The sequence below is a fragment of the Varroa jacobsoni genome, unplaced genomic scaffold, assembly GCF_002532875.2.
Source record: "Varroa jacobsoni isolate VJ856 unplaced genomic scaffold, vjacob_1.0 scaffold_482, whole genome shotgun sequence".
In the NCBI taxonomy this organism is placed as follows: Eukaryota; Metazoa; Arthropoda; class Arachnida; order Mesostigmata; family Varroidae; genus Varroa; species Varroa jacobsoni.
Genome location: NW_019213384.1, coordinates 30592 through 55917, shown reverse-complemented (window position 1 = coordinate 55917; position 25326 = coordinate 30592). Strand labels below are relative to the sequence as shown.

At 45.2% G+C, this 25326-nt stretch overlaps 1 protein-coding gene and 2 long non-coding RNA genes across 4 annotated transcripts in view; 1 reads left to right on the top strand and 2 right to left on the bottom strand.

The window, feature by feature from the left end:
• LOC111260832 (uncharacterized) overlaps positions 1-11389 on the bottom strand; it is a 31230-nt gene extending 19841 nt beyond the window's left edge. Inside the window, exons 1-2 of one of the 2 annotated variants that reach the window (XR_002680569.2) lie at positions 10689-11291; positions 659-904 (exon numbers count right to left, since the gene is read on the bottom strand). This is a non-coding gene — a long non-coding RNA (uncharacterized LOC111260832). Of the gene's footprint in view, positions 1-563; positions 905-10688 lie in introns of those variants that run through there. The other variant, XR_002680568.2, reaches the window with a different exon arrangement.
• LOC111260828 (uncharacterized) lies at positions 6800-22912 on the top strand. Its single transcript, XM_022833866.2, has 9 exons — positions 6800-7174; positions 7487-7646; positions 9093-10448; positions 12940-13204; positions 13604-14298; positions 15996-16622; positions 17008-19132; positions 19379-19678; positions 19883-22912. The coding sequence occupies exons 1-9, from the start codon at positions 6951-6953 to the stop codon at positions 20272-20274; spliced, it is 6144 nt and encodes a 2047-aa protein (XP_022689601.1). The 5' UTR covers positions 6800-6950; the 3' UTR covers positions 20275-22912.
• Positions 22781-23834, bottom strand: LOC111260833 (uncharacterized). The gene is made up of 2 exons (XR_002680570.2): positions 23637-23834; positions 22781-23294 (listed from the first exon to the last, which is right to left on the bottom strand). It is a non-coding gene; the product is annotated as an uncharacterized LOC111260833 (long non-coding RNA).
• Positions 23835-25326: the final 1492 nt, after the last annotated feature.

The window sequence follows — 25326 nt, the reverse complement described above, 5'->3', positions numbered from 1 at the left end:
TTGACTTCAACCCAAGTCAAAATTCATGGCAAAACTTCAGTCCTTGTAGGTACATTTACTGAGGCATGTCCTAGTACAAACCGCTATATGAAGCTGCATGTACGCGTAATCATAGTTACATGTAGTAGAACTTAGCGTTTATGTCACTATCTGCATATATCAGCTGTATATTATGCGTCTTCGTACAAGCCAGAATGCCTTAACCAGATTTTACTTTTATTTTAAGATTTGGAAAAATTACCTACCCTTGTGATATATATATATATATATATATATACATATATATTCGAATATTTTCATCCATTAGAACTACCTGACCCAGAATTATTGATGCTGAAAAGAAATGCCTAATAAATTAATCTATACCGTTCTTTTGGTTTTATTTTTACCTAGATCGATTATGTATACACGTACTTAGAAAGAATCACATTTTCGTATGTCAAATAGTGCTTGTTACGAAGCGCTACTGATTTACCTCAGAAGGTATGATTTCTACATCGCAAAAATTCACAGTTTTAATATATTACTACTGGTTAGGTAGGTATTAAAGAAAAGGAAAACAATTTAACGGGAAGCTAGTTTATTAGACTTGTTCCTTTATAGGTAGTCTAACAGCCCTTATTGCCAACAAAGTGGATAGCACCGTGAGATACTTAACTAGCTAGGTGGCCGAAAAACACCCCTCTACAGGAACGGCATTTAGATGTGGGCTTAATTCTTAGCACGTTTTCGTTTAGCCCAACGATTATGTTGCGTGGACTATTGGTGATTGAATAAAGTGGCCAGTGCAGACCTGCTATTTTTCAGTTGTACAGAAAAACCGTGCCAGCTCTCGATTCCTGCGTAATTTCATACAGAAATCGGAGTAGATTTTTCCGTACTCATGTTTCAGTGCACCATTCACCTGCGAGACAAAAAAAAAATTGCTGGTAAGATCTGACATATACTTGACAAGAGGAAACCTATTCGAAAATACCTCAACCATACGCAGAATCTGGACAGTGGAGAAAAACCGTTATTTATTCAGATGTACAATCATAACAATCGAATACATTTATAGATACCATAAACATTATGTAAACATCCGCAATTGACAAAATTATATACAATGGCAACTCGCTGCGGAACATAATTATTCTATAATTGCTAGCTAATAACCACCAATATGACCCCGAAATATGATTACTAATATAATTATTTCCGTTTATTACTCTTTCTCCCTGGGCATGTAGTTCTGGATAGCCAACCCGCCTTGCCAACCATTAATATATTATCGCTACAGCCGCTAGTCCATGGTTATGTCACCGGACGACAGACGGAAAGAGCGGCTCACGAGCGCCGACTAATCTACACACACACACACACACACATATATAAACATGTACACATAGACAGGAACTACCAACCCGACTAATAATTCTAACGAATGGCCGTGGGCGATGGCCGCAGTGGCTGGTGGTCGTGGCTTTTACACGGGGCGCTGATGACTAGTGGTGGTGCCGCTGTGGCAGCGCCACTCGCAGTGGCGACTGCGACGCCAGCGGTGGCATAATACCATGCCTGTTGCTGCTGCCGCAGCTGAACTGCAGCGCGAACGGCAGCAGACGCCACCATCACTATGACCACCAGGACCGCCATCACCAGCAGCGTTACCATGGCCGCCAGGCGGCACCAGCATCGGGACACTCGCATACAGCCGTTGCCGTCGGCAACAACCGAACGTTGCGTTGCGCTGCTCTGTTCCATTCCGTTGTTTCCCTCGTTCGGCGACTTCTTAATTACGCGTGATATAATAATAATGGATGTTACAGTTATTTGAATTATCATAATGTTACGAGCCGAATAGACGATGGGTGATTCTTGAACAGATCCGGTGCAGCGCAGACACGCCAGGTATGGCAGAAGTGATAAATCTCACTGCCGCAACAAACGTGGCTTCGATGCCTGCGTAAATAGTGACGATAATGGGTTCGCTTACGATTTATGACGGTATCGCACTTACACAAATATACGCTCACATGTGCATACGCCCGCACACACGGCTCTATGCCAATAAAAGAGGACTAGGTCTCGTTACGGCTAGCAAAGATGCGGTGCTGGTAGTAACATGTCGAACTTTATAAATAGCAATAGACATGATAATAGTTGATTTCTTGACATATCATGTGTTCGAAGGAAGCTAGAAAAATAATCCCGCAAACCTGTTCCCCTAGTAAGGTGTCTAGATAAATAAGAAAATCTATGATTCTTTCACGTTATAACCTCCTATCACAGTATATATAGAATAATGACATTTGTTAATAAACAATCAAATGTTCTTACATACGCAAACAAATGCATACGCGTTCAGCCAATTAGAATGTGTAAGGCGTTACATGAGATACACACACAAATAATGTAGTCACAATATTTATGCGAAATACTACGGCCCGTTTATTACTTGTCTTGTTTTGCATCAACTGGGCAGCACACGGCAGCTTCATAAGCAAAAGCCAAGGGATAGGACGCGTTCTAGACCCACATCCCCTTGGGTATACAATCGGCTGGGCGTCTAGCCGCTGCCGGACCAACCATTTGCTGAATACTTCCGATCTTGCTTGGGTGTGGAGATCAGATCGATCATTCGATCCCCCAAGGCTGATTTATTGGCTAACTACTTGACTGACGCATGAATGAATAACTTAAGCAGATTCTGCCCGGCCACCAACCTGGCTAGAGCGTCATGACCTACTCATTCATTCACTGGCATATAATAATCGTCCAACCAGCGAGCTGGCCAGACGGACGGCTAGGCAGGCGCAAGTTGGCCGAACTGCTATTGTAGCAGGGACCAAAGAGCGGAGAGGGTCGCGTTTAAGACACATTATTCAGCGGCACTCTACTAGCGCTCGCAGAAAACCATTGCCATTACCATCACCTTAGTTATAGCCACCAAGCGGCGGCGGCAGCAGCAGCAGCAGCAGCAACGAACGGAAAAGCGCTCTCTTGTTGCTGTCCGCGACAGCCCCGCCAACGCGAGCATTAGCACCAACGGCCGCGAGGCCGTTCGACCGGCTGACGCGTCTGTTGCCTACGACGCATGCAGCTACACAAGGTAGACAGTCTAAAATCCGGTATCAGCTGGCTGCCGTCGGAGCTTCCAGGTGGCAAAGCCGATCGCTGTGAAACTGCACCGCGTCATTACGCGTTATGACACGGTTGTCTGCCTGACTGCGCGACGTTGCCGTTCGTTTCAAGCAGTTCGGTCCCCAATAGCAACGACAACAACAGCGATAACAACAACAACAACAAAAACGGTAACGATTCATATACACAGGCGAAGCGAGTGAGCAGCGAGGAAGCGCATTCGCATAGCGGTTACCAGAGATACTAAAATGACCGCCATCGCCGCCACCCTCACTCTCACAAGTTGAAGGAAGCAAAGGGAGACTCAGCTACTTGTAGCTGTTGCTGCTGCTGGTACCTGCCTGCAGGCAGACAGGCAGGCAGGCCGGCCGGCCGGCCGATGTCTAGTCAACCGAGCGGCCACCACCACTCACACAACTGCATAACGGCAGTCAGCAATGCAGAACCGCGCACCAAGCCACCAGTCATAGAACGATCAGCCACCGCTCTTTCGGCTGGGGAGCTGAGAGAGGGTCGTGGTAGGAGTGTTTGCACGACGTTGTAGGCGCTTTCCGTCTGCAATTCGAAACTACTGGACGAGAGGGGCGGCCAATTGTGTGTTGCTTACGGTGTGACGTCACGCGCTGGCCGTTCCACCAGCCGGGTCTCGAGCGCCTGCAAACGCGCCGCTAAAACCGCACTTCTCATAATGCTATTTTCATTTAACTAGACTAAGTTAAATAAGTGCAAGCAACAAAAGCAGCGAGCAAAATATACATTTGCTTGAAATATGCATGAGCGTCTGAAATGATCCAATACATTTCGGTGCTCATTCAAATAAGATGTGTTTAAGTTGAGCCGCTGTGAATTGTGATCTAGTTTATGTCGCGGAGCATTCATTTTGTTAATTAATGTTAGTTATTAGCGGCAAAGTTAGTTGCATAGAGATACGTTTGACGTGAAACATCCTGATACAGTAAACAAATTAGACCGCACACAAACGCAATATGAACGGACGGATTGGCGAAGCAAATTTTAAACTATCAACGCGTTCGTTTCCAGTCCACTTTTCGATAGTAGCGACATTTTGGGCGCAGCAAAAGCTTACTTTTGTTAATGACTGTTAACGCCACGAGCTCACCTAACTAATTAGATAGCAGCATTTAAGTTAACAAACGGAAAAATTCGTACTGAGGGGAAGCATTCAAGTGGGAATCAATCTACCTTGAAGTTGTCGATTGAGAACGAGCAAATTCAAAACAACAAGATCCCTTACTTTTCTCTATTGGTCTAATCAATTATTACCCTGACTTAATTATGATTTCCACGCCTACATTCCAGCTTGGATCCGCACATTCATATGCTATAGACGATATAAATCTATCTTTCATACCGAATTAGACGATAATATTTTTTTTTTGCTAGGCTAGATCGTAGCCTTCGATAGCCCTACTAGGTCCCAGCATATTCGCTCCCTGATACTATGTAAGTAAAGGCAAGCTACGAGACAGGCCCCTGTGCGGAGCAGCACCTTCTTGTAACATCATACGCCCGTGATATTGTGCTTTCGTCCTGTCTCGCGCAGTTCGATAACATACGCGGCTGCTGCTGCTGCCGCAGCCGCCGCCGCCGCAGCAGCTGCTGCCGCTGCTGCAGCAGCTGCTGCAGACGGCACAGCATCGCATCGAATCGCTTTTGCCTATCGGATCGCGGCAGACGTCAGCCGCTGAAATCAGTATGGCGGCACTACTCCAGCTTGGCTCGTTCCGAGGCATAATGCTCAGTGTTAGGCCTGGTCGCTTGTGTATCGTGTACGTGCGGGTTTTTTACTTCAAACGACGTGATTTCCGCTCGACGTTCGGGCAGGACCTATGTGTAAATGGTGTGCAAGTGTCGTGTGGTGACGTCCGAGTGTGCACTATGATGTAGGTTCGAGGAAAAGTGGCAAAATCTTGCCCCAGCTTGCATTAACATAATTTAGTCGGTTGGGACGGCCCCCTAAACAGAGTCAGCAGGCACCGCCATATTATTGTTTATTTTCTATTAATATAGATGAGATATATACGGGAAATTTATGGTCGTCAGGCTATGGACATGCTGTCGGGAAGCTCTCCAGCAGACCTCCGTATTGACGAATGTTTAAACTACGTTTTTCAAGATGCGCTGTGCTCCTATAGCGCCAATAAGGGGCTGAGGTCGTCGCCCCCACCGCCCTCTGAAGCAAGCTCACTATTGATATCTAAGATGGCGTTAAGTATGCAGGCAGTTCTAGCAAGACAGCATACTGTGTCTTGCGACTGGCCGAGACGTGACAGAGATGAGCAGAGAAGATCTGTTAGGAAAGATTATCGCCGCATCTTACAATTTGTGCGCTCCAAGCTGTAAACCAGCTGCAACAGTATCAGCTTAACGCTGGTTTCATGAGGGCTTTCCCGTTTCAGTTGAGTCTTCCGGACTTATCTACGCTGCCATCTAAATTGTCGGCACCGATCAATCGATCTTATTCCAGATGTGTGTACAGACAAACCTACCAAATGATATAAGCCAACTAAAACACAGTATAAGGGTTTTGAGCAAAAACCGGTTCAGCCTCATAGGGCAGTTTCGCTGCTTTCCTTGAGAAGCGTCATTGACTGACTCCCGGGGTGGATATTCGATCGTGAAACCGCGCACCAGATCCGGATACGCAAGATTTGTTCCCCTATTTTTATTGTTACCATATAGTTGTTTACATACACATGTTATTAATGGAAGTAGTCCCTAGACTGCCTTAGTCGTTTTGACGTAGCATGTTCCACCATTAACCGCCGTTGCGATATGCAGTGCTAGAAGACTGCCCAGAGAATAAGGCTTTCTGAAGTGGCCTTAGGCGCGACTAACAAAACGCTACAACCATTAGTAACAGAAATATAGTGTCGTAAAAGTGAAATCAGCTTTAAGCTAGAGAAACTAATTTAGGCTACCCAGTCTGCAGCAATTCGGACCGTAAAAATTGAGCGTACACACTATTATTTTCCGAAAATATATTATTATTTTTCAATGAGGCTTATTGACGCTTGTGTCGATGTTGTACAATAGATCGATAGTGTCAATGAATTACTGTTTTTTATATATGGTTTTTCTGTAACTGGTGCTTAGCCAGTTTCTATACTCGACGAGTGGTCTTCAATCTTACGACAGTGATGATACATATTAAATCGTTTAGATATTGCCGACACTATACTTTGCTGCTTCAGTTAATTTCTACGTAAAGTTTTTAACGAAGACACTTATTATTAGTCAACACTTAACATATACGAAATCAACTTATATATTTTTTGTGCTGCTGTTGATACAACGTAAATGTCATTTTGCTTTATGAAATAATCTTCAAGTACTGTAGCACGATACAGTGTAAGCGTATTCGAAAGAACTTCTTTGTTCTAGCCAATTCTTCTACGATAAATTAGCACCAAGCTGCGTAACACATTGATATTAGAACGCTAATAAACAGCGTTATCACTGTCACATTTAGCAAAAAATAATATCATACAAAATAAAATTATCTTATTGGACGTTACATATGTGCACGCGTAATGTGGGCTTTCCTACCATTCTTTACATTCCATTTGTCTTTGTCGAATCTGTTGATACTAATGCACTCTGATATATGTTGTTTGGTTTTCGTTGTTGTGTTTTGCGAATTTAGGTGCAACGAAAAAGGTGCAAAGGCATTTAGAAGGCCGTGATCAGGGGCCTTCTCCTCGCGCTCCCACGGGCCTCTCACGGCCCTAATAGACTGGGCGGTGTCAATAGAACAAGAGGCAGCAGCTGCCCTTGCCAGCTCGGCCGTTTGGGAGCCCGGAATGTCGCAGGACGCCTTTCAGGATGTCATCCGGCAGCTTCAACAATGCGGACCTCAACAGCAGCAGGCACAACAGCAGATTGGAGCTGGCCCATTAGGAACAGCGACAATCAGCTCGGGCATCGATGCCCAAGGAGCGGTTACCGCACACGAGTTTGGCCAGCACGACTTTAAGCTTGCGGCAGCGGGAGCGAATGCCGCCGGCGTATACCAAAATCAGACGCAGTAAGCATCAAATCTTATATACATTCACACAACTATGTGAGTCGAATAGCTACAAGAAGTCAGTTATTTTGATCTTAAAATTGTAACGCTAGAAATGTAAAATTGTTAACCGTAGGTAACTGCGCGTCCGCGTATATGAGAACTTTAAGTATGGTAAAGTTCTAATATTATAGCGATGAGTAATTCATCTCAGTTGCAAAATGTAAAATTACCTTTTCTGTAAGCATATCTAAAATTGCACTCTGTTTACTCGAATCTATCGATAATCTACTAATACACCCTTCTCTTGGGCATTTCATTGTTTGGGCCCAGTTTTGAGCAAGGGGCCTACGACGTAAGCCGTGATGGCTCCACTACAACCGTGGATGGTATGGGCCTGCTCGCTGGAGACGCATTTGGCCAACAACTTCAGGCAGGTGGTAATCAGTACGCAACAACCCAGTATGAAGATCCCAGTCATAACACGGCCCAGGTGAGTTGTTCACATCGACGCTAGCGCATATTCTATTGACGTATAGTAATTGCAGACCACGCGTAGTTTACAAAAACCACCCCAGGACTGAACGCGTTCTACGAAATATAACATTTACTCAGTAGTATCTAGCAGAACGTAGTTTTGCGTATCTCCTGTCGCTTGCGCAAGCTATCCTTGTGCACATGCCTTATATGCTAGCAAACTGTTTACGTACAAAAATTACATGGGGTTTTAAGGCACGTAATGCCGGTGTGCCTAGGCCTCCGCGTTTTGTGGCAGAGATAATTTGAGTTCATACTATATATATCTCAGATTTTACCCGCGAGTTCATTCCCGCGCTGGTTCATGCTGTCAGCTTTCATTGTTTCTTTTTTATACGCCAAGGAGGTGACACCTGCAGCTTCTTCTGCTGTTAGTTGCTTTTGTTATTTGTATCGCTCGCTGTCAGCCAACGGTCACAGGGAGTTGAATTTGTCCATGTGCCTTTAAAAGGACATATCAATGCAAAGATTCTCTCCTAAGCTGTTCGCGGATTACCGTATAGGACCAAGCAAATTTTGTGTGAAATAATATTGATATTGGTGTTGAATAGATCTTTCCACACGCGCTCATTTCTTGTGGTCTATTCCTTGCCAGCAATATACCAGAGACTAGAAAACCCAAAATGATGATCTATTTTTTTTTCGCACTGTTCATTTGCCGCTCACTCTTATTGGTTCGTCGTTGTATAGGTATTCCAAAGAAGCTACCTTGATCGATCAGCTTACGCGCTTGTACACCTGCAGCCGAATTTCAGTAACCTGTCGTTCAATAGGTTTTATTGCAAACGATTCTGAAGATTTCCCTGTCGGTCATGCCTCCGGGGGGAAAGGTATCCTCGTAGCCGTTACGATGGTTGACTTTGATAGATTAATCGACAGCTTTTATTGGTAGCATATTTAATCAGGCAAAGTCCGACGCGTCTGAACGCGTGGGGCTATTGTTGTGTGGTTTGAATCACAGCACATGAATCCTCTTGCAACGTCACGGGCATTTTTAGCAATAGTATGTCGAACTCTGCCGCGTTTACTGCTGTTATGAATAGCTTAAGTGTGCAGGGTAATCTTTTAGACTTAACATTAAAGTTAGCCTTTCTAAATATTTTTCGATTTTGCCTCTGACCATATGAGAGAGTTGTGGATGACGATTATGAGTCTACTAATTGGCCTGTTTATATCATTTTAACTATACGGAATATCTTGATGGGTGCTTAGCGCTAAACGGATGTAACCATTTTCGTGTAGATAGTATCTGGTCGATACTTATGTGATAACAAGTTTTAGTCTCAGTGTACTTTCAATAAACTTGGAGTCGCTGTGGCAAACTGGTTCATCGACTGACTGCTTTGCGAACATACTTTAACATCCTACCCTGTTCAATTTGTATTCTTGCCGGTACTTGTAGTTGGCGCAGCTACTCGACTGCAACCAGCTTTTACAGACGCACGGAGGTCATGTGGGCGGACAAACCCAGCAAACGCTCAGCCTGGGTCACTTGGACCAGGCCACACTGCAGGCCACCCTTGGTCAGCTAAGCCAGGGCGGGCAGCAGGTTTCTGGCCACCTGTCTGCATTAGATGACCAAAGTCAGCAACACATGCACCTGAATGGCCAGCAGACCCAGCAGCTCAGTTCTCAACAGATCCAACAGCTGAACGGCCAAACACATCAGCAGATGCAGCTAAACGGACAGCAACAAATCGGCCAACAGCAGCAACAGCAAATGCATGGAGCTCAACAACAACAACAACAAATTGGAGTTGGCGTTGGTGTACAACAGCAACAACTGGTTCAGCAACAGCTTGACCCCACTCAGCAGCAGCAGATGGCCAATGGACAGCAGGTTGCCGTCGGTGTTGGGGTCAGCTCTCAACAGCATCAACAGCTGGTCGGTGTCGCCAACAACCAGCAACAACAACAACAACAACAGCAGCAACAACAACAACAACAGCAGCAACTAGGACAGCATATGTCATTAAACACGCAGATTGTCCTTCAGACGAATCAGGCCGGGCAGGTCGGACATAGCCAGCTACAACAGGTTGGCCAGGTCGGACAGCTTGGCCAACAGTGCATCACGGCTGATGGTCAGTTGGGAACGACTGCACAGCAGCAACAGCAGCAGCCAGGCCAACTGACAGCGGCAACCGCTGACCAACAGCAGCAACATCAGCTTCAACATCAACACCAACAACAGCTGCAGCAGCTGCATCTGCAACAACAACAACAGCAGCAACAGGTGCAGGTACAGCAGCAGCAGCAGCAACATTTGGGCCAGCATCTCAGCCAACAGGCTCAACAGGGACAGCTCGTACAACACATAGACCCTCAACAGCAGCAGCAACAACAGCAGCATCAGCAACAACAGCTGCAGCTTCAACAAACCGCCGCCCTGCAACAGCAAGTTAACCATCTACAGCCCCATCTTCAAGCGGCTGGCCAGCAACTCCAATTGCAGCAGCTTGTGCAGCAGGCCACAGCGGGGACTCAACAACAACAGCAACAGCAGCAGCAGCAGCAGCAACAACAACAACAATTACAGGCTGCCATACAACAGCAACTCGCTATCAATCAGGGTAGCACTCAACAGGTTGCCGCGCAGGCGACAGGAGCAACTGCTGGTTTGCAGCTCCAGACGGTTCAGGCGGCATCGCAACAACAACAACAACAGCAGCAACAGTCGCAGCAACAACAACAGCCGCAGCAACAACAACAGCAGGCACAACAGGCCACACAGCAACAAGGCCAACAGCAAGCGACTGTAAGTATGAGCAATACTTCGTTTCGGTCTATAGAAAGATCGTCACCTGCTTTAGTTAAATGTAGATTACCTGGATAACAGGAAATGTGTATTTTCTTTATAGTCATATACAGTTCAGTAAGTCTTTCAACTGAAAGAGAACCGAAGCTTACTTTTATCAGGTACATTTAGCGCTGTTGGTAAGCCGTGGTGTATGATCTCCCTTAGCAAAAGATAACCTTGGATGCAACTTTTGCTTACCATCGAATCAACTAAACGTGAAGCAGTCGTGTTCAAAAGTTCCTCAAAATGCTATTCGTGAAGCGCAAGAGGTAGAACGTCACAGCCGCTGGTCAGGGAGTTAAGAGCTGCACCGATGTCTTGGACTATGTCATGATCTTCTACTGATCATTGTCAGCTGTTCGAAAGACAGAAGGCTGTCGCCGCTCGAGTCTAAGCAAAACAAGCAATTGTGTACCCTTTCTTAACAGCGGGCGGGTGATGTGTAGGAACCGAAACAGCTGCACGTTATCAGCTGGCTAAAGGTACGCCCAATTCACGTATGAGTGAACAAAAACCGAAGTTGCCCAGCCCTTCATCCTTGCTGCAGGCATCTCTTCGTTATGCGCGTAGTGATTTTTGTGTGGACGATGTGTTTGAACTAACTGCATCGTTCCGTTTCGTAAATTAGGCTTTATATATTTGTCGTCTGTGTACAAGAATCAATCTCTACGTTTCTCGAGTGTCTAATTTGGTGGCTTCGTTTGCGATCTAGAAATTTTAATAGCGTGTGTTTTTATTTTGTGCTCAGGAAATTCAGAGGGTCTATAGAAACAGCACGGGTATTGATATATACAATGTAATGAACAAAAAAGAAGAGAGAGAAAGAATAGAACCCTATAATAAGAAAAATGTCAATTTAATTGTAAACCTTTCAAACGTGCTTGTACGAAGATTATAGTTGGAGATGGAAAATTTTCCAAGTCATTATTATGCTCTGATGAAATAACCTCTGCTGAAGACGTTCGTGCTTTATCTCGAAGGCGAGCTATCGTGAAATCGTGGTTTACGTTTGTCCAATTGGAACAAGAGGTTTCAATATAAATTGCTTGTAAATCATCTCAGTCTTGTTGCTAATAACACACTCCATGAAATGTTTATGAGCGCTGCTAGACCTGCCGTCGCGATCGACTGAAGCTGCTACGTGCAAGCTACGGGGTCATTTACAAAGTTGCCAGTCGAAACAGAAGTGTTTATTATTTAAGACGAGTATCATGGAATCTGAGGATTGTATAAAATACTGCTTTCAATCTCGGAAGTCAAGGATGATTTATCTATTCTGATAACCGTTGACAGCGCTAAGGTGATAAGTAATCGAGAGAAGGGAAATGTTACGACTAGATAGGCTAGTCGGGGCACAATGTCCATTTTCTGGCCGAATACTGCGCAACACGCAAACAAGACTCGTCTGTCCACAGTGACCTATTCGGTTAGCTACAGGATAGGTCACCCGAACAGAACCATAATCCCAAACTGCCATAAGCCGTTTTTATTTGAAATACTGTTGGCTGCTGTCTCGAACGTATATGACCTCATCTCTTTGCGACACTTCACAAACCGCAACGACCGTTGATTGTCTTCTTGGGTTTCCAATCCGTATTCCGCGTTAATTGCATCGACAGCATCTCTGCTGATTGCTACACGGAGGTATTAGAAGTGCCTTTGAAAGGAGTCCGCATTCAATCGTTTTACTTATCTATTTTATTGGATGTTGGACTCCGTCTTGTCGCATTTGTTTCCAGTTTTTTTCGCAAGAAACTGTTTGTGGTTAGAGTTTGTCCGAAATAACACTTCGCTATAGGCTATTGAGATAATTTCCTCTTAATTTCATAAAAGTCTACCTAAAACCGTGCAGATATTGCCTCCTCGTTATATATGCACTATGTAGATTCCTATTAGAAGTGGGAACATGTAGACTCGTAAAAGAAAAACTTTATCCGTCAAATCTTGTCTCGCATCTTATGGAGTTGCCGTTTGTTTGTCATTATAAGTTCGAAAAATTTCTATGTGAGGAACTTGTGTTTAACAACCTGCTCCGAGGCAGATCGCTAACTTACGTCGTCGGGTTCGTGATCAGGCCGCAAGCGACTTTATTTGCTCTGACAAGGCAAAATTGTATTCTCGCATGGCACGCGGAAAGCATTACTAACATGGCAGACACCTCATACCTGTAATATGTGTGATTGTGCCATACTGTGACGGTGTACATAAATTTATAATCTGTAGAAAACATTTCTCACAGTATTTATCGACAATCGTCTATGTGATATTGCAAACACTTGCGTTATTCTACCAGAGTAGCGAATGTCGTATAAATAATCTTGCACTCATAAAATGATCATACTATGCTTTGTCGTTTGTTAGTAGAGCCACTCGATAGGATTAAGTAAATAGCATCCGAAGATTCGAATCTAACGACGTTCGTTTCGATTGTGTGTTTAATACCACACAGTTATCCCAGCAGCTTCTGCAACAGGCAAACGATCAGCAGCAGGCCGCTGTTCAACAATCGACGGCCGCCCAACAACTCGCAGGAATGCAGTTACAGGCAGCTGCAGCCCACGCGGCAGCTGGGCAGGCGCCCCAGCAGGTAACCATCACGACAGCACAACCTGGCCAGGCAGCGCAGCCTCAACAACAGGCGACCCCACAGCAGCCGTTCGTCATTGCAGCCGCCCAGCCACAACTGTTGCAAAATACTGCTGGCCTTATGCTCGGTTAGTAGTGAGCTGATAGCTGAACTATTTATGTCTCTGCATGATGCCATCTACTTTTTTTAATGCCTATGAGTGATTGAGGAGAGGAAGAAGACTCGATATTCTAAGTGGGTTGTTTTGTTCGGTAAAAAAAAACGATGATCCAGCGAGCGAAACGAATAAGATAGACGCATTTTGATTCTTCGCGATTGTAACAACAGCACCTCTTCAGTCTGATGTGTCTTAGGAAGGTGTCATATGGTGTGTGTATATGTAAGATCGGATTAACTTCCTGTTGGCATTATTATTACTGCTGTCTGCAATGAGTCGGGACCAACGATCATCGTCGGCCATTCCTGATAAACGATCATAATAATTCTACTTTATTCGCAATTTTTCCTGTAATTTGCTAATTTGCAGCACAACCTGGCCAACAAATCATCGTGCCTGGAGCGAATGGCGCGCCCCAGTTCATTCAACTGCCGGGCAGTACGGCTGGGGGTGTACAGATGATCGCTCAGCCTAATGGTGGGCTGTACGCCAACACTCTGGCACATTTCCTGCAGGTCCAACAGCAACAACAGCTGATCGCCGCCCTTCAGCAGCAGGCCATTGTACAGGCGTTCCTGCAGCAACAGCAACAACAGCAACAGCAGCAGCAGCAGCAGCATCAGCAGCAGCAACAACAAGCCGTTGCTGGAGCGGTGGACCCGACGGCGGTTGGACAGGTGCAAGCGGCAGCTGCTGCGGCAGCAGCCGCAGCAGCTGCAGGGGCAACTACCACCACAGGTGCCGTTCAGGCTGGCGGACCTCGTGCGACAACAGCTGCTGCTGCTGCGGCCGCCCAGCCAATCGTAGCTCAAATTCAGCAGCTGCAACAGCTCAACCAGCTACAGCAGACGCTGCAGCAGGCCCCTCAGCCGCAAACCACGCAACAGTTCTTCGCCACGCCAAATGGGCAATTGATTGCGATCACAGCGCCAGCACCGCAGCCTGCTCTTCCCCCGGCACAGCCTGCGTGCCAACTCATACAGCTACCAAATGGACAAATTGTCAATATTGCGCCAGCGGGACATCAGCTCGCCCCGCAGCAGACGATACAGATTGCTACGCAGGTACGTTGATGGAACGTCAGAGCGAGAACAGCAGATTAGGGTGATTTTGCGCTGCCCATAGGAGCACACTTATGATATATATTTTACATGTTTATTACCAGAAGTTCGAACATAAGATTGCACTAACGAGCCGCGAACCGTCACCAGCCCACAATTATTATTATTGCATTGTGCCAGATTCACTTATATTAATTATTAGAGGTCATCTCTATGTATATCAGTAGGGGTAACATGTGGAAAATTGTGGGTAAACAATAAATTCCCCCTCTGTGTAACTCGTCCAGTTGAAAATGGACGTATATATATATATAAAGAAATCTGAACCTCAGCCAACCGGGCAGGGTAATTCAGAGGTACATCAAAAATTTCTAATCGTTAGGAACTGGAACATCAATGCTAGTTTATGTCATGATGACATTTTATTGCAAAAGTTAGACTCGCTATTTTTTTTGTTTTTTTTGGCGGGGGGGGGGGGGGGGGGCTTTTGTCACGTTTATTAGCCCGAGGACGATATTGCCCGTTACGAATGTTCACAAAAAAATGTCTCACAGACTTCTGAGTTGCCCTGTGAGTGCTGCTTGTTAAAAAGTAAAGCTCACTGAGATTATCGTGGGCTCTTTTTGGGGTTATTTAACTTCATGAAAAGTTATATGACATATTTTCTGGTATGTTCTTTTGCCAAATTCGTTGCGCTAATACGCGTTCCACCACCGCTCTCCTGGTGAATGGAAACTAATACAGGCGGGCAGCCTCGGCGAAGTGCTTAAGGCGCGTCGAGTGACAATCATGGTAAGGGGCCGTCTGATCAGTGGATGCTTTAGAGATGCCCAACCCTACAGCCCCAATACGATAATGTTGTATTGCTAGTAATCCATCCCGATTTTATTTTATAGCATTGCAATTTGTAGTTGTTAGCTATTCTAAACTTTCCAATCGATTCCTAATTAATAAGCAAATATCAAGCGATTGAGGTTGCCAACGGCAACGAACCCTCTATGTCTCTCCTGCAATACCCACTATCCAATTCTATGCATCAGGTGTTTATGAACCCGCTTGATTCCCGTGGCTACCCTGCAGAGATACGATCTCTGTACAACAGAAAAGTAACAGCGGTATTATTGTCAGTGATCATCATCATTATCACTATCTCCTGCTTGTGACAATCATCCGATATCTATACACTCCTGTTGTTGTCCTTGACGATAGGGGACCTGTTGATAATGAATGGCCTAGTTAGTGCCTTCAGGTAACGCCTCGAGGCTACGGATACGTTCGAGCAGTAACTGTAACTTTTGCATAATTCGTGGTTTATCCCGTATTTCTTTTCTACAAATAAGATGCATCGAGGACCCAAGGCCGGTACAGTGTGATGGCACCTTCGGTGTAGTAATACTTTTGATGTGTGGCCTTCATAGATGCTTTTTAATATTAACGCTTATTGGTAGAAAAGTTATCGGTAGATGGCATGTTTTTTGTGTCTCACACAATCCGCCCTTGTTGTCCATCCATTGTGCTGCGCATCGTTACTTACTCCAATGTTAGTGTTGTCGTGTTTTTTGTTAATGTTGAGATGTTGGTTTTGCTTTTCTTGCTATGATTTACCTGCGCAGCTACGCGTTCTCTTCCTGAAAGCTAACGTTAAAAAGTAACACACATAAGGCGTTATGTTGTTGTCTTGATGTGTCACGCTATTTCAGACCCCGCAAGGAACGCAGATCGCGTGTGTGCCCCAAGGGGCTACTGCTGCTCCGCAGGGGACGATCACAGCAAGTGTTGTAGCTACACCCACAGCCTCTCCAGCGCCTGCGGCTACCCCTACGACGCCCACACAGAAAGGCCCTCTGCCGATCGCTCCAAAGCCCAAACAACAACAACAACCTCAGCAGCAGCAGCAGCAGCAGCAGCAGCAGCAGCAGCAGCAACAGCAGCAGCAGCAGCAGCAGCAGGCAAATGTTACCCAAACACCGGCGCAAACCCAACAACAAGGCATCTCACTGGCAAGCCCCACCTCTCAACAGGCCGGAAAGTCTCTACAACAGACGCAGCAGCAGCAACAGGCACAGCAGCTCGTTCAAGTACAGCAAGTGCAAGTGTCAACAGCTCAGCCGACAGCAATACACCCTCAGCAACAGCAAACAACGACGGTGCAGCTCCAAATGACCCAACCACCGCATCAGGTTAGCCAACTTTCGCCGGCAGGCCAAACAGTGTTCCATAATTCGCAGCTGACTACTGTTCCAGCGACAACGGACGCTTCGCCGCAAAAGTTGGCGAACGCCAAAGTTGCCCAAGTCGTACAACAGGTCAAGATGCAGTCGCAGCAGGTGGGTAAACGGTGAAGTGTTTTTTTTTTATTTCAATTTGTCCTTTTCGATTCGGATGCCGGCATAACGTTAGCAACTCGCACCTGTCGCATTTCCACTGTTCTGAGATGTTATTACGGTATAGTTCAATATCGTATTGTAATGCCGTTCGCGGATGCTGCTTAGTAACTAGTAGCAAGGGGCATTTTTTTCTTTTACGTACGGCATTAGCTGAGGCGTTAAGCATTTATTCCAACCAAACGAAGTATGTTTACGGCCTTATTCAAACCTGGACTACCTGCTCCCACGTTTAGCAGACAAACGCATTCCGCAAGATCACGGGGACAGTGATCATGGGATTAAATAATAGGATACTGACACTGAAGTGTCTATTTGGTTTGTTCAGGTTGAACAGCGTGGAACGACAATAAGCTCCCAGGATGCATCTGCTTCATTAGCGCAAGTCGTGCCCGTGAGTCAGGTTACGGGCACGGTTAATGTGTCCGCTGTTCAGAATGCGACTGGAAGTGCACAGGTGGTTATATCCAGGCCCGCTGTACAGGCGACCGGCAACGCATCCACTGTGCAGCAGGTCACGATACCGAAGGGCGCACAGCCCGTGCGTATCGGCCAGAATGCCACCATCACTATGGCTGGAGCAGGTGGTCAGCATATCCAAATTCAGAGTCCGCATGGCCAACAGCTAATACCCGTCTCGATTGGAGGTCAGCTGTTCACGATTGCCAGTCAAACGCCACTTGGCCAGCCATCACAGCAGCAACAACAACAGCAACAGCAGCAGCAGCAGCAGCAGCAGCAGCAGCAGCCTCAGCAAATGGCCAACAGCAATATTCAGACGCTGCAGATACAAGCAGTAGGAACTGCAGCCGCCCAACAACAGCAAGTTAATAGTGCCGACAGTGGGACACAGCAGATACAACAGCAGCAGCAGCAGCAAACGAACGCCACTCAGCAACAGACGGCCCAGCAGGCTGCTCAACAACAGTTACAGCAGCTTCAACAACAACAACAGCAGTTCCAAACACAACAACCACAGCAGCAGGTTGTTTCACCTCAGCAGCAGCAGCAGCAAAGCTCGCTACAGCCGCAACAAGTATCTATCCAACGTCAGCAGCTGCAAAAGGGCCCTCAACAACAGCAGCAGCAAAATGCTCAACAGGTAACATCGCTACAGGCGCCCCAGCAGCAGCAGCAGCAGCAGCAACAGCAGCAGCAGCAGCAGCAGCAGCAGACTATTACTGGCCCTCAGCTGCAGCAGATTCAACTGAGCGGTGGTCAGAAAGCGATCATGGTTCCCAATAATCATCTGCCCCAGCTGCAGGTGAATGGACTGACAGGAAACATCGTCGTGAGCGCCTCGCAGCCGACAAGTCAGCAATTGTCCGGCGGTCAAACTGTCGTCATGGTGACGTCAAAAAACGTGGCAGCGGGGATTCACGGCGCTAGCACGCAGCAACAGCAGCAGCAGCAGCAAAATGGCTGGAATGGCTTGGTAGTTGGAGCCCAGACTTCAACTAGCACTGCTTCGGTAACGAACAACAATAACAACAGCAGCGGTACTAGCAACAGCAGTAGCAACATTATGAATAATGGACCCGCTGGCGTGCACCTGCTCTCGACCAACACAGGCAAGCTGGCCGCGAAATCCCCGAAAATTGAGAAGTCATCGACAGCTACCACACATACATTGACAGCAGCAGCAGCAGCAGCAGCAGCTGCTGCCGCTGCTGCTGCTGTTACACCGACGACAACAACAACAACAGCAGCAGCAGCAGCTCTGACGGCGATCACGGTGTCAGCGACACCCGTAACATCGGTGCCACTCGCTAATAGTAATAATAATACTACACAGCATTCAACAGCCGCGACCACGACGATACTACCGACCAGTCAACTGACGAACGGCGCCACTAATAGTAATAACTTAAACAACAATATGAACATTAACAGTATGAACAACCACAACAACAATAACAAAAATCACGCTACAACGACGGGTCCGCACAACAACGTGCAACAACAGATGGACCATTCGCTCAGTGGCGCTGGGATCGGCTCGAAGCCGGAGCCGATCGAGTCCATTACACAGCTAAAGATGAAACAGCTGCAGGACTCTGTGGTAGTATCGGCTGGCTCGAAGATTCTCACGGGCATACATAATATCTCGATAGGGCAGTTTGTCAAGTCGGAGATCAAGGTCGAAGCGATGGACACGAAATCGGATTTGAACGGCGGAAGCGCTGCCAAGCGTATGGCGTTATCGTCGGCAGCTGCTGCCGCAGCCGCCGATGATTGGCGTCAACAAGTTGGTGACGACAGCCCGGTCCAACAGCTGCAGCAGATGCAGGTGGCGAGCTCGCATTGTGGCATCGTTGTACCACAGACGCCAAACATTCCGCCCCTGTCACCTTCACCACCTGCGCTACTAACGGCCGAATCGACCGACGATAACCGACCTGGCTCAGTTCAATCGGGTGGAACCGATGAATCCAAAGAGACCCAGCAACAAGGTAGGCTATTACCTGGACTCGATAGTTATAGGCACCAGAAGCTGATGACTTATTGTCGTATCGTATATTTTTGACTACTCATATCACTATATCTGATAGATAAAAGAAAAGGGCTGGAAAATGCTCGTCAAAGACGCTGATCCCGTTCTCCTATGTGCGGGCTATATTTAGTTGCCTAGAACTTATATTTATTTATTTTACTGGTGATCTTCACATTGGTTTGTTCGGACCTATTCTTGTTTACAGTAATCAGTTCAACCGAAGCGAACATTGTGGATGGCATTAACTTGGAGGAGATTAAGAATTTCGCGCGGGCTTTCAAAATGAGACGCCTGTCATTGGGTTTGACGCAAACACAAGTTGGCGTTCTGCTCTCGGCTACCGAAGGTCCTTCGTATTCGCAAAGCGCTATTTGTCGATTTGAGAAGCTCGATATCACGCCAAAGTCGGCACAAAAGATCAAGCCTGTCCTCGAGCGGTGGATGAAAGAGATGGAAGACAAACACAACGCTAGCGGGACAGCTTGTGAAGTCGTTGACCTACCTGGTAAGCAATAGCCACCATGTAATGTTTATTGATATTACTGTCAGGCATCTTCGTCGAAGTTCGTTCGTTTGTTCAAAACAAAGTAGCCAACGTGTATCAGACATCCCATCATGGCTTTGTATACGCTACCGAGCATTAATTGTCTTCACATGATATTGATAGGTTTTACTTGCGGTTCGTTTTGGAAAATTTGTTTCGTTATAGATTCAGCAGTTGATTCAAACAAAAAACGAAAGCGACGGACGTCGTTCGCACCAGCAGCAATCAATACGCTTAACTGTTACTTCAAGGACAACACACATCCATCAAGTGCCGAGATGAACGCCTTAGCCGAACGATTAGGCTACGATAAAGAGGTTGTACGGGTATGGTTCTGTAACAAGCGGCAGACCCTCAAGAACAACTACAAGAAGCAGCAGCACCTGTTGCAGCAACAACTTCAACTGCGAAATCAGGGATTACTGCCGGCCGTCGGACCAATTGACGGCTCATTGCTTACAGAGGACGCCAACACTCAAGACAGTGACCGTTGTTCAACGGCTCACTCGGCGATGTCCGGTGGAGCAGCCGATGAGACCATCGTGCCCAATCTCTAACGTGACGCCCCCTCCCCTCATGAACCGCCCGAGTACGAGGATGAGCTGCCTGATGCGTTAACACCGCCAGCGCTCTCCATTGTGGATGAGTTCGTGGGCTGGGAGGGTCCGTACAATCATCCATTGTCTTCGAACCATAGCAACAACTCCGATAGCAGCTACTAGTCAGAGTCTCGATAAGGTGTCTCATTGGCTGGCGCCGATCACAGCCGCCGTTACCGACAGCAAATCTAGTACATGAGTAACGCGCGTCGGCTTTGTTCATAATGTGCAGCTATACACATTTCACATGAACAGACACAGACATACTTTTACCTCATGCTGGACGCGCATTCAAATCAAGCAAGGACTGTTTCGAGCAGCACGCATGCAGATGAAATTTGTCGTAATGCTAGAACGTGCTACAGACCCCCTAGACTGGTAACATGACCGTACAAGACCTACCGATTCAAATTCAAGGGTCCAGATCAAGTGAAAAGAGCCTGTGTGACTGGCCTGTCGTTATCCGCGCGGTTCGCACTGTCGCAGCCACTCACCCAAAAACGAAACGAACCATTTACCCTTCCTAAACGGCCTTCATTTTCTAAGGACGCTACTAGAAAGGCTCTGACGAGATTTAAAAACTGGCTAATTAGCTAGTGATTACAATAACTGATCGATTAGTCGAAGAATTTTTATGTCGATGGCTACCCTTCATTAATACAATGACACGCCGATCCATTCATTGCAAGGATCAAAGGAAGCGGAAAGGAAGGAGTTGGCGGCGGCGGCGGCGGCGGCGGCGGCAGCGGCGGCGGTGGCGGCGGCGAGAGAGAGAGAGAGAAAGCTAGGTGACGAAGGAATTTTACTTTCGCTGAAGACGAATTGCTGCGAAAACGACAGATATCTTCAGCTTGTCTTCAACACTTCTTTCGATGTTTGCTGTGAACGCGGCAGCAGCGACAGGAATGGATCTCGGTGCAGCTAGTTTCATTAATATTACTACCACAACTACAATTATCACTACTACGACCATTACTCTTCTACTGATTCATTACGACATAGTATGCTACTAGTAATTATATCATCATCAACATAAGTCATCTTCTCTAATCATAACATTATCATCATTTTATATAATCTTTTTTCTATTCTTTCGCTTTCGATAAACTGGCCGGTTGTGTTGGCTAGCATTTCTTTTCTATGTATAATAGCGAAACGATTGTGCTCGTTCATTTCCCGCCACCTGTAACCCATTATTATATAGCATATCTTTTAAATGTGATTAATATTAAAGATATATATACATATGTGTGTGCGTGTGTGTGTGTGTGTGCGCGTGCGAACCAGAATGACTGGAAGATGTCATTCGCGCCAACGTAAAACACAACTAGAAGTTACTATTACTATTGTATTTGCTGAAACATTTACATCCATTCGCGTAGTCGATGATGTGGGTCTATATGACATATGACTGTCTATTTGTGTGGGGTACGTATGATTGTGAGGGATATCGATCAACTCTTCTACTTTGCCCTTGACAACGAATAACAAACTTTTTTCTATCTTTAAAGGCAACGCGTCGACGAAATGCAAAAGAACAAAATATCAATCTAACGTAGTCTGTATGATATGTAGATTCTCGTCGACAAGAAAGGTACAGCATTATCCTTCCCGTTCTCTCTCCCTTCAATTGCCCCCCATACGTCTCTTCTTAAGAGGTTTTTCGCACACCAGCGTGAGACACACCCCCGAGTGCGTGCGATATTGTACGATAGGGCCATAGAGACGTCCGCGGGTGTTCGCTTTATTCAGTTCTCTTCAAAGACTTAGCACCTCTAACTAAGGAAGTTTACTCAGTTTAGATAGATAGATAGATAGATAGATAGATAGCTTGTATAAAGATGATTCATTGGCCCTATAAACATCCATCGTAGTAAAGGAAAACCTGCAAACAACAGTGTGTAATGGAGAGGCTGGAAAAACGCAAGACACAAAGAAAGATCAGATATTGTACACCGCTTTTGTATTACATTTAAGCAACAGCGATTGACCCGAATGTTAAGCGACAAACGCTGACAGAAGACACTCACTCACTCAGTCTATCCAGACGACGTTAATCCATTTGGATGGACGGGAGCAGAAATACATATTGTGTACGTAACAGACACGGAAAAGAGAAATCGGACAACAGGCGAAAAAGACAATACATTTAGCATTACAAGAATGCATATTATCGAATGGAAATACATAATTGTACGAAAAACACTCAAGCAGACGAGCAGGTGCATGGTTTATATGTAATACGCATGTTTGATTTTGGGCTAGTTAGTAAATGTAAGTATGTAATAACGCTACGGTGAAGCCTTTCTCAGGATGTCTTCGGTCTTAACCGGAAAAACAGACCTTAATCGAAAATACGAATGATCAACGTGATATGGATGATGGTAACTTATGGGTAACATGGGCGGACAGTTTTCGGCAGATCAATAAGACAACGGTAGTCCGCCTGCCCGGTGAATAGGTCCTCTTTTTTATCATTCAAAATAGGCAGAATCGTTGTCGAAGGATAACAGGGACTATTGAAACGGCTTCAAAGCCACCTTGGGTTATTTTTGGGGGAGAAACAGGCAAGAAAGATGACCACAAATACCTAACATGGAAAAACATAGATACGGACATTAACAACAGGTCTGCGATATGTAGATAAACTGTAAACTGTATGTACTCAATGAAGGATAATGTGAAGTATCGGTCAACGGTGCTGATATCGGTATACGCTTGTAAATATTTAGGCATCTCTGTTCTTTTGTGATCATTATTATGTACAAAAAGTTTCGGTTTAATAATAATAAACGAAAAGACGATATCTTTTTATTTATAAAAAAAATCGTATATTTACTCATCATTTCGGTAACTGTTGCGTTTGTCGAAATAAATCAGTTTAATATGCATGCCCTCAAGATAACGGTCAGGAGTGAAGATTATATTACGCAAAGGACATTTGCATTGACGTACACGAACTCTCGAAACGTAACTATCTGTGAAGAAGTCGTTTAAGTGACATTAGTACCTTCAAAACGACTCTCCCTGATAATTTCAAATAAAATCTTAACCCTATAGATGATTGAACGCGTTTGTATTGGCTTATGTTTGCCTAGTGTTAAAGCACTAGAAAAAAATTCGTTAATTTTTTTTCTATAAATTCAAGTCTCGAAGCATGCGTTGATTATCTCCAAACGGTCACTGATTGTATATACATCCTGACATACAGTTAGCTTTCCCTTTAGTCTGAATGAAACTGTATAGTACTACAGACAAGGCACGAAATGAAGGCTGGAAATTCTTGCTTCTTTTATATCTTCGAAAATCCACCACCGTACCTAAACGTTCATTTTGGCAGGTCGTCACCAAGCACTTTTTTCTGAGTGAACTCATTTGTCCTTGAATTTAGGTAGATCAATCATTTATGCCCTGTAATTAATTGTTTGTTTGAAAAAATGAAACAGTTTGGTTAGATGATTGTTAGCAAGCTGCAGAGTCAAGCTCGAGTTTATGGTATTCGATGTCAGCGTATACAATATTTCTTAGCTGATGCGTAACGGAAGGCGAAATCCTTGTGTACGAGTATGGATCATTGCCCAAAATAGTGCCTTGAGTATTTGGCTGATGCTTTGCATATTATCGGTTATGCGGCATAGCCCAATGTATCTGAACAGATACATGTTGATCTGATAATTCATGTTGAACCATATGCACCGCTAACGGAAAGCCAGTAATACATGGCAGATCTGCTGTTTACAGATCGGCAATTCAATTATTTAGTACAATGAAATCAACAAACGGCTATAATAATAACAATAGTGATGTATCCGCATATTGGCAATCATTCAAAGAAAAATAGCTTACCACTATCCTAATCTCGAACTAAACTCGGATCAGATTGTACTACTCTGTCTGTCGTGGTAGAAAAGTATTTCACAAAGGTTTCCGAAGTGGATAGAGGACATATCGGTCTAGACGCCTTTGCTGTGATAATTTCCAACACACGTTGTTTTTTTGTGTTGTAATGTTTGCCCCCTTGAGATAAGTTGAATCTGGAAAACGGCCAGCCAAACAAACACCCCTCTGCATTCCAGGTGTGCAGGGATGCATAGGTGTTTTTAATGTGTTTGTTTACAACGTTCTCGCTCGCGGAAAATAAGCGTCGATGTGAACATATATGCTCTTGGTATGAGAATTTCGCTATGTTTACCTACAATGTCCCATTTGTGTGTAAGTACAAAAGCCGCTCAGCTACCAGAGCACTGAGCAAAACTTCTAGTGTATACCTCAAAAAAAATTAGCTCTATATAGTAATCTTAGCAGGTTCGATATGCGTTTATAGGGGGCCGCATGGTGGGATGCTAAGGAACGATACATAAGATCGTTAAAAAAGACGCAAACATGTAAAATCAGGAATCTCGAAGCAACTAGAGTAGTTGGTCATTATAAGTATACGTACCATTGAGATTTCTTATATAAAATACGATTAATTCACTTTATGCTTCAAAAAATCTAAATTTTTTTAATTTCTACCAGGTCATAATTTTTCCGTGTAGAATGTGCCTAGTGTGGCTAAAGCAATAAGTAATCGTGTAAAATATCCTTAATGTGTTTTCACATACTTCCCGCTGTTCGCAGGCAGTGGGTTCCAATATCATGAGAAAATACTTCATTCTTCTTTCTTTTTGCGACAATAAACTATACTCCTACTATACTAGGATGAACTTTCCAGGTCAGCGTGCAGACCAAGGTCGTTTCAATTCGAACACATAAAAAGCATACTTCGACGATAGCGAAAGGATCTGAAATTCTGTGAGGCGCCTATTGTGATTAAACAAAGAAAAATAATCTGGTAACTAACTGCTCTGCTATTTTCACAGGTAACGTATTTAAAAAATGTCTGAGCAGCTCGCCGCACTGCTTACCTAACGATACTCGGTTAGTACGAGTAACCAGTTGATTTGTAGGCTTAACCCATTTTCTATTATCATAGACGAAAGTCGTGCAATCCAAAGTCCAAGATTGTAT

Excerpts from the sequence above, each read along its gene's own strand:
- LOC111260828 (XM_022833866.2), top strand. The coding sequence starts at position 6,951 with ATGTCGCAGGACGCCTTTCAGGATGTCATCCGGCAGCTTCAACAATGC. Across the intron at positions 10,449-12,939 it reads AAGGCCAACAGCAAGCGACT|TTATCCCAGCAGCTTCTGCA; the intron begins GTAAGTATGAGC and ends AATACCACACAG. Across the intron at positions 14,299-15,995 it reads CGATACAGATTGCTACGCAG|ACCCCGCAAGGAACGCAGAT; the intron begins GTACGTTGATGG and ends ACGCTATTTCAG.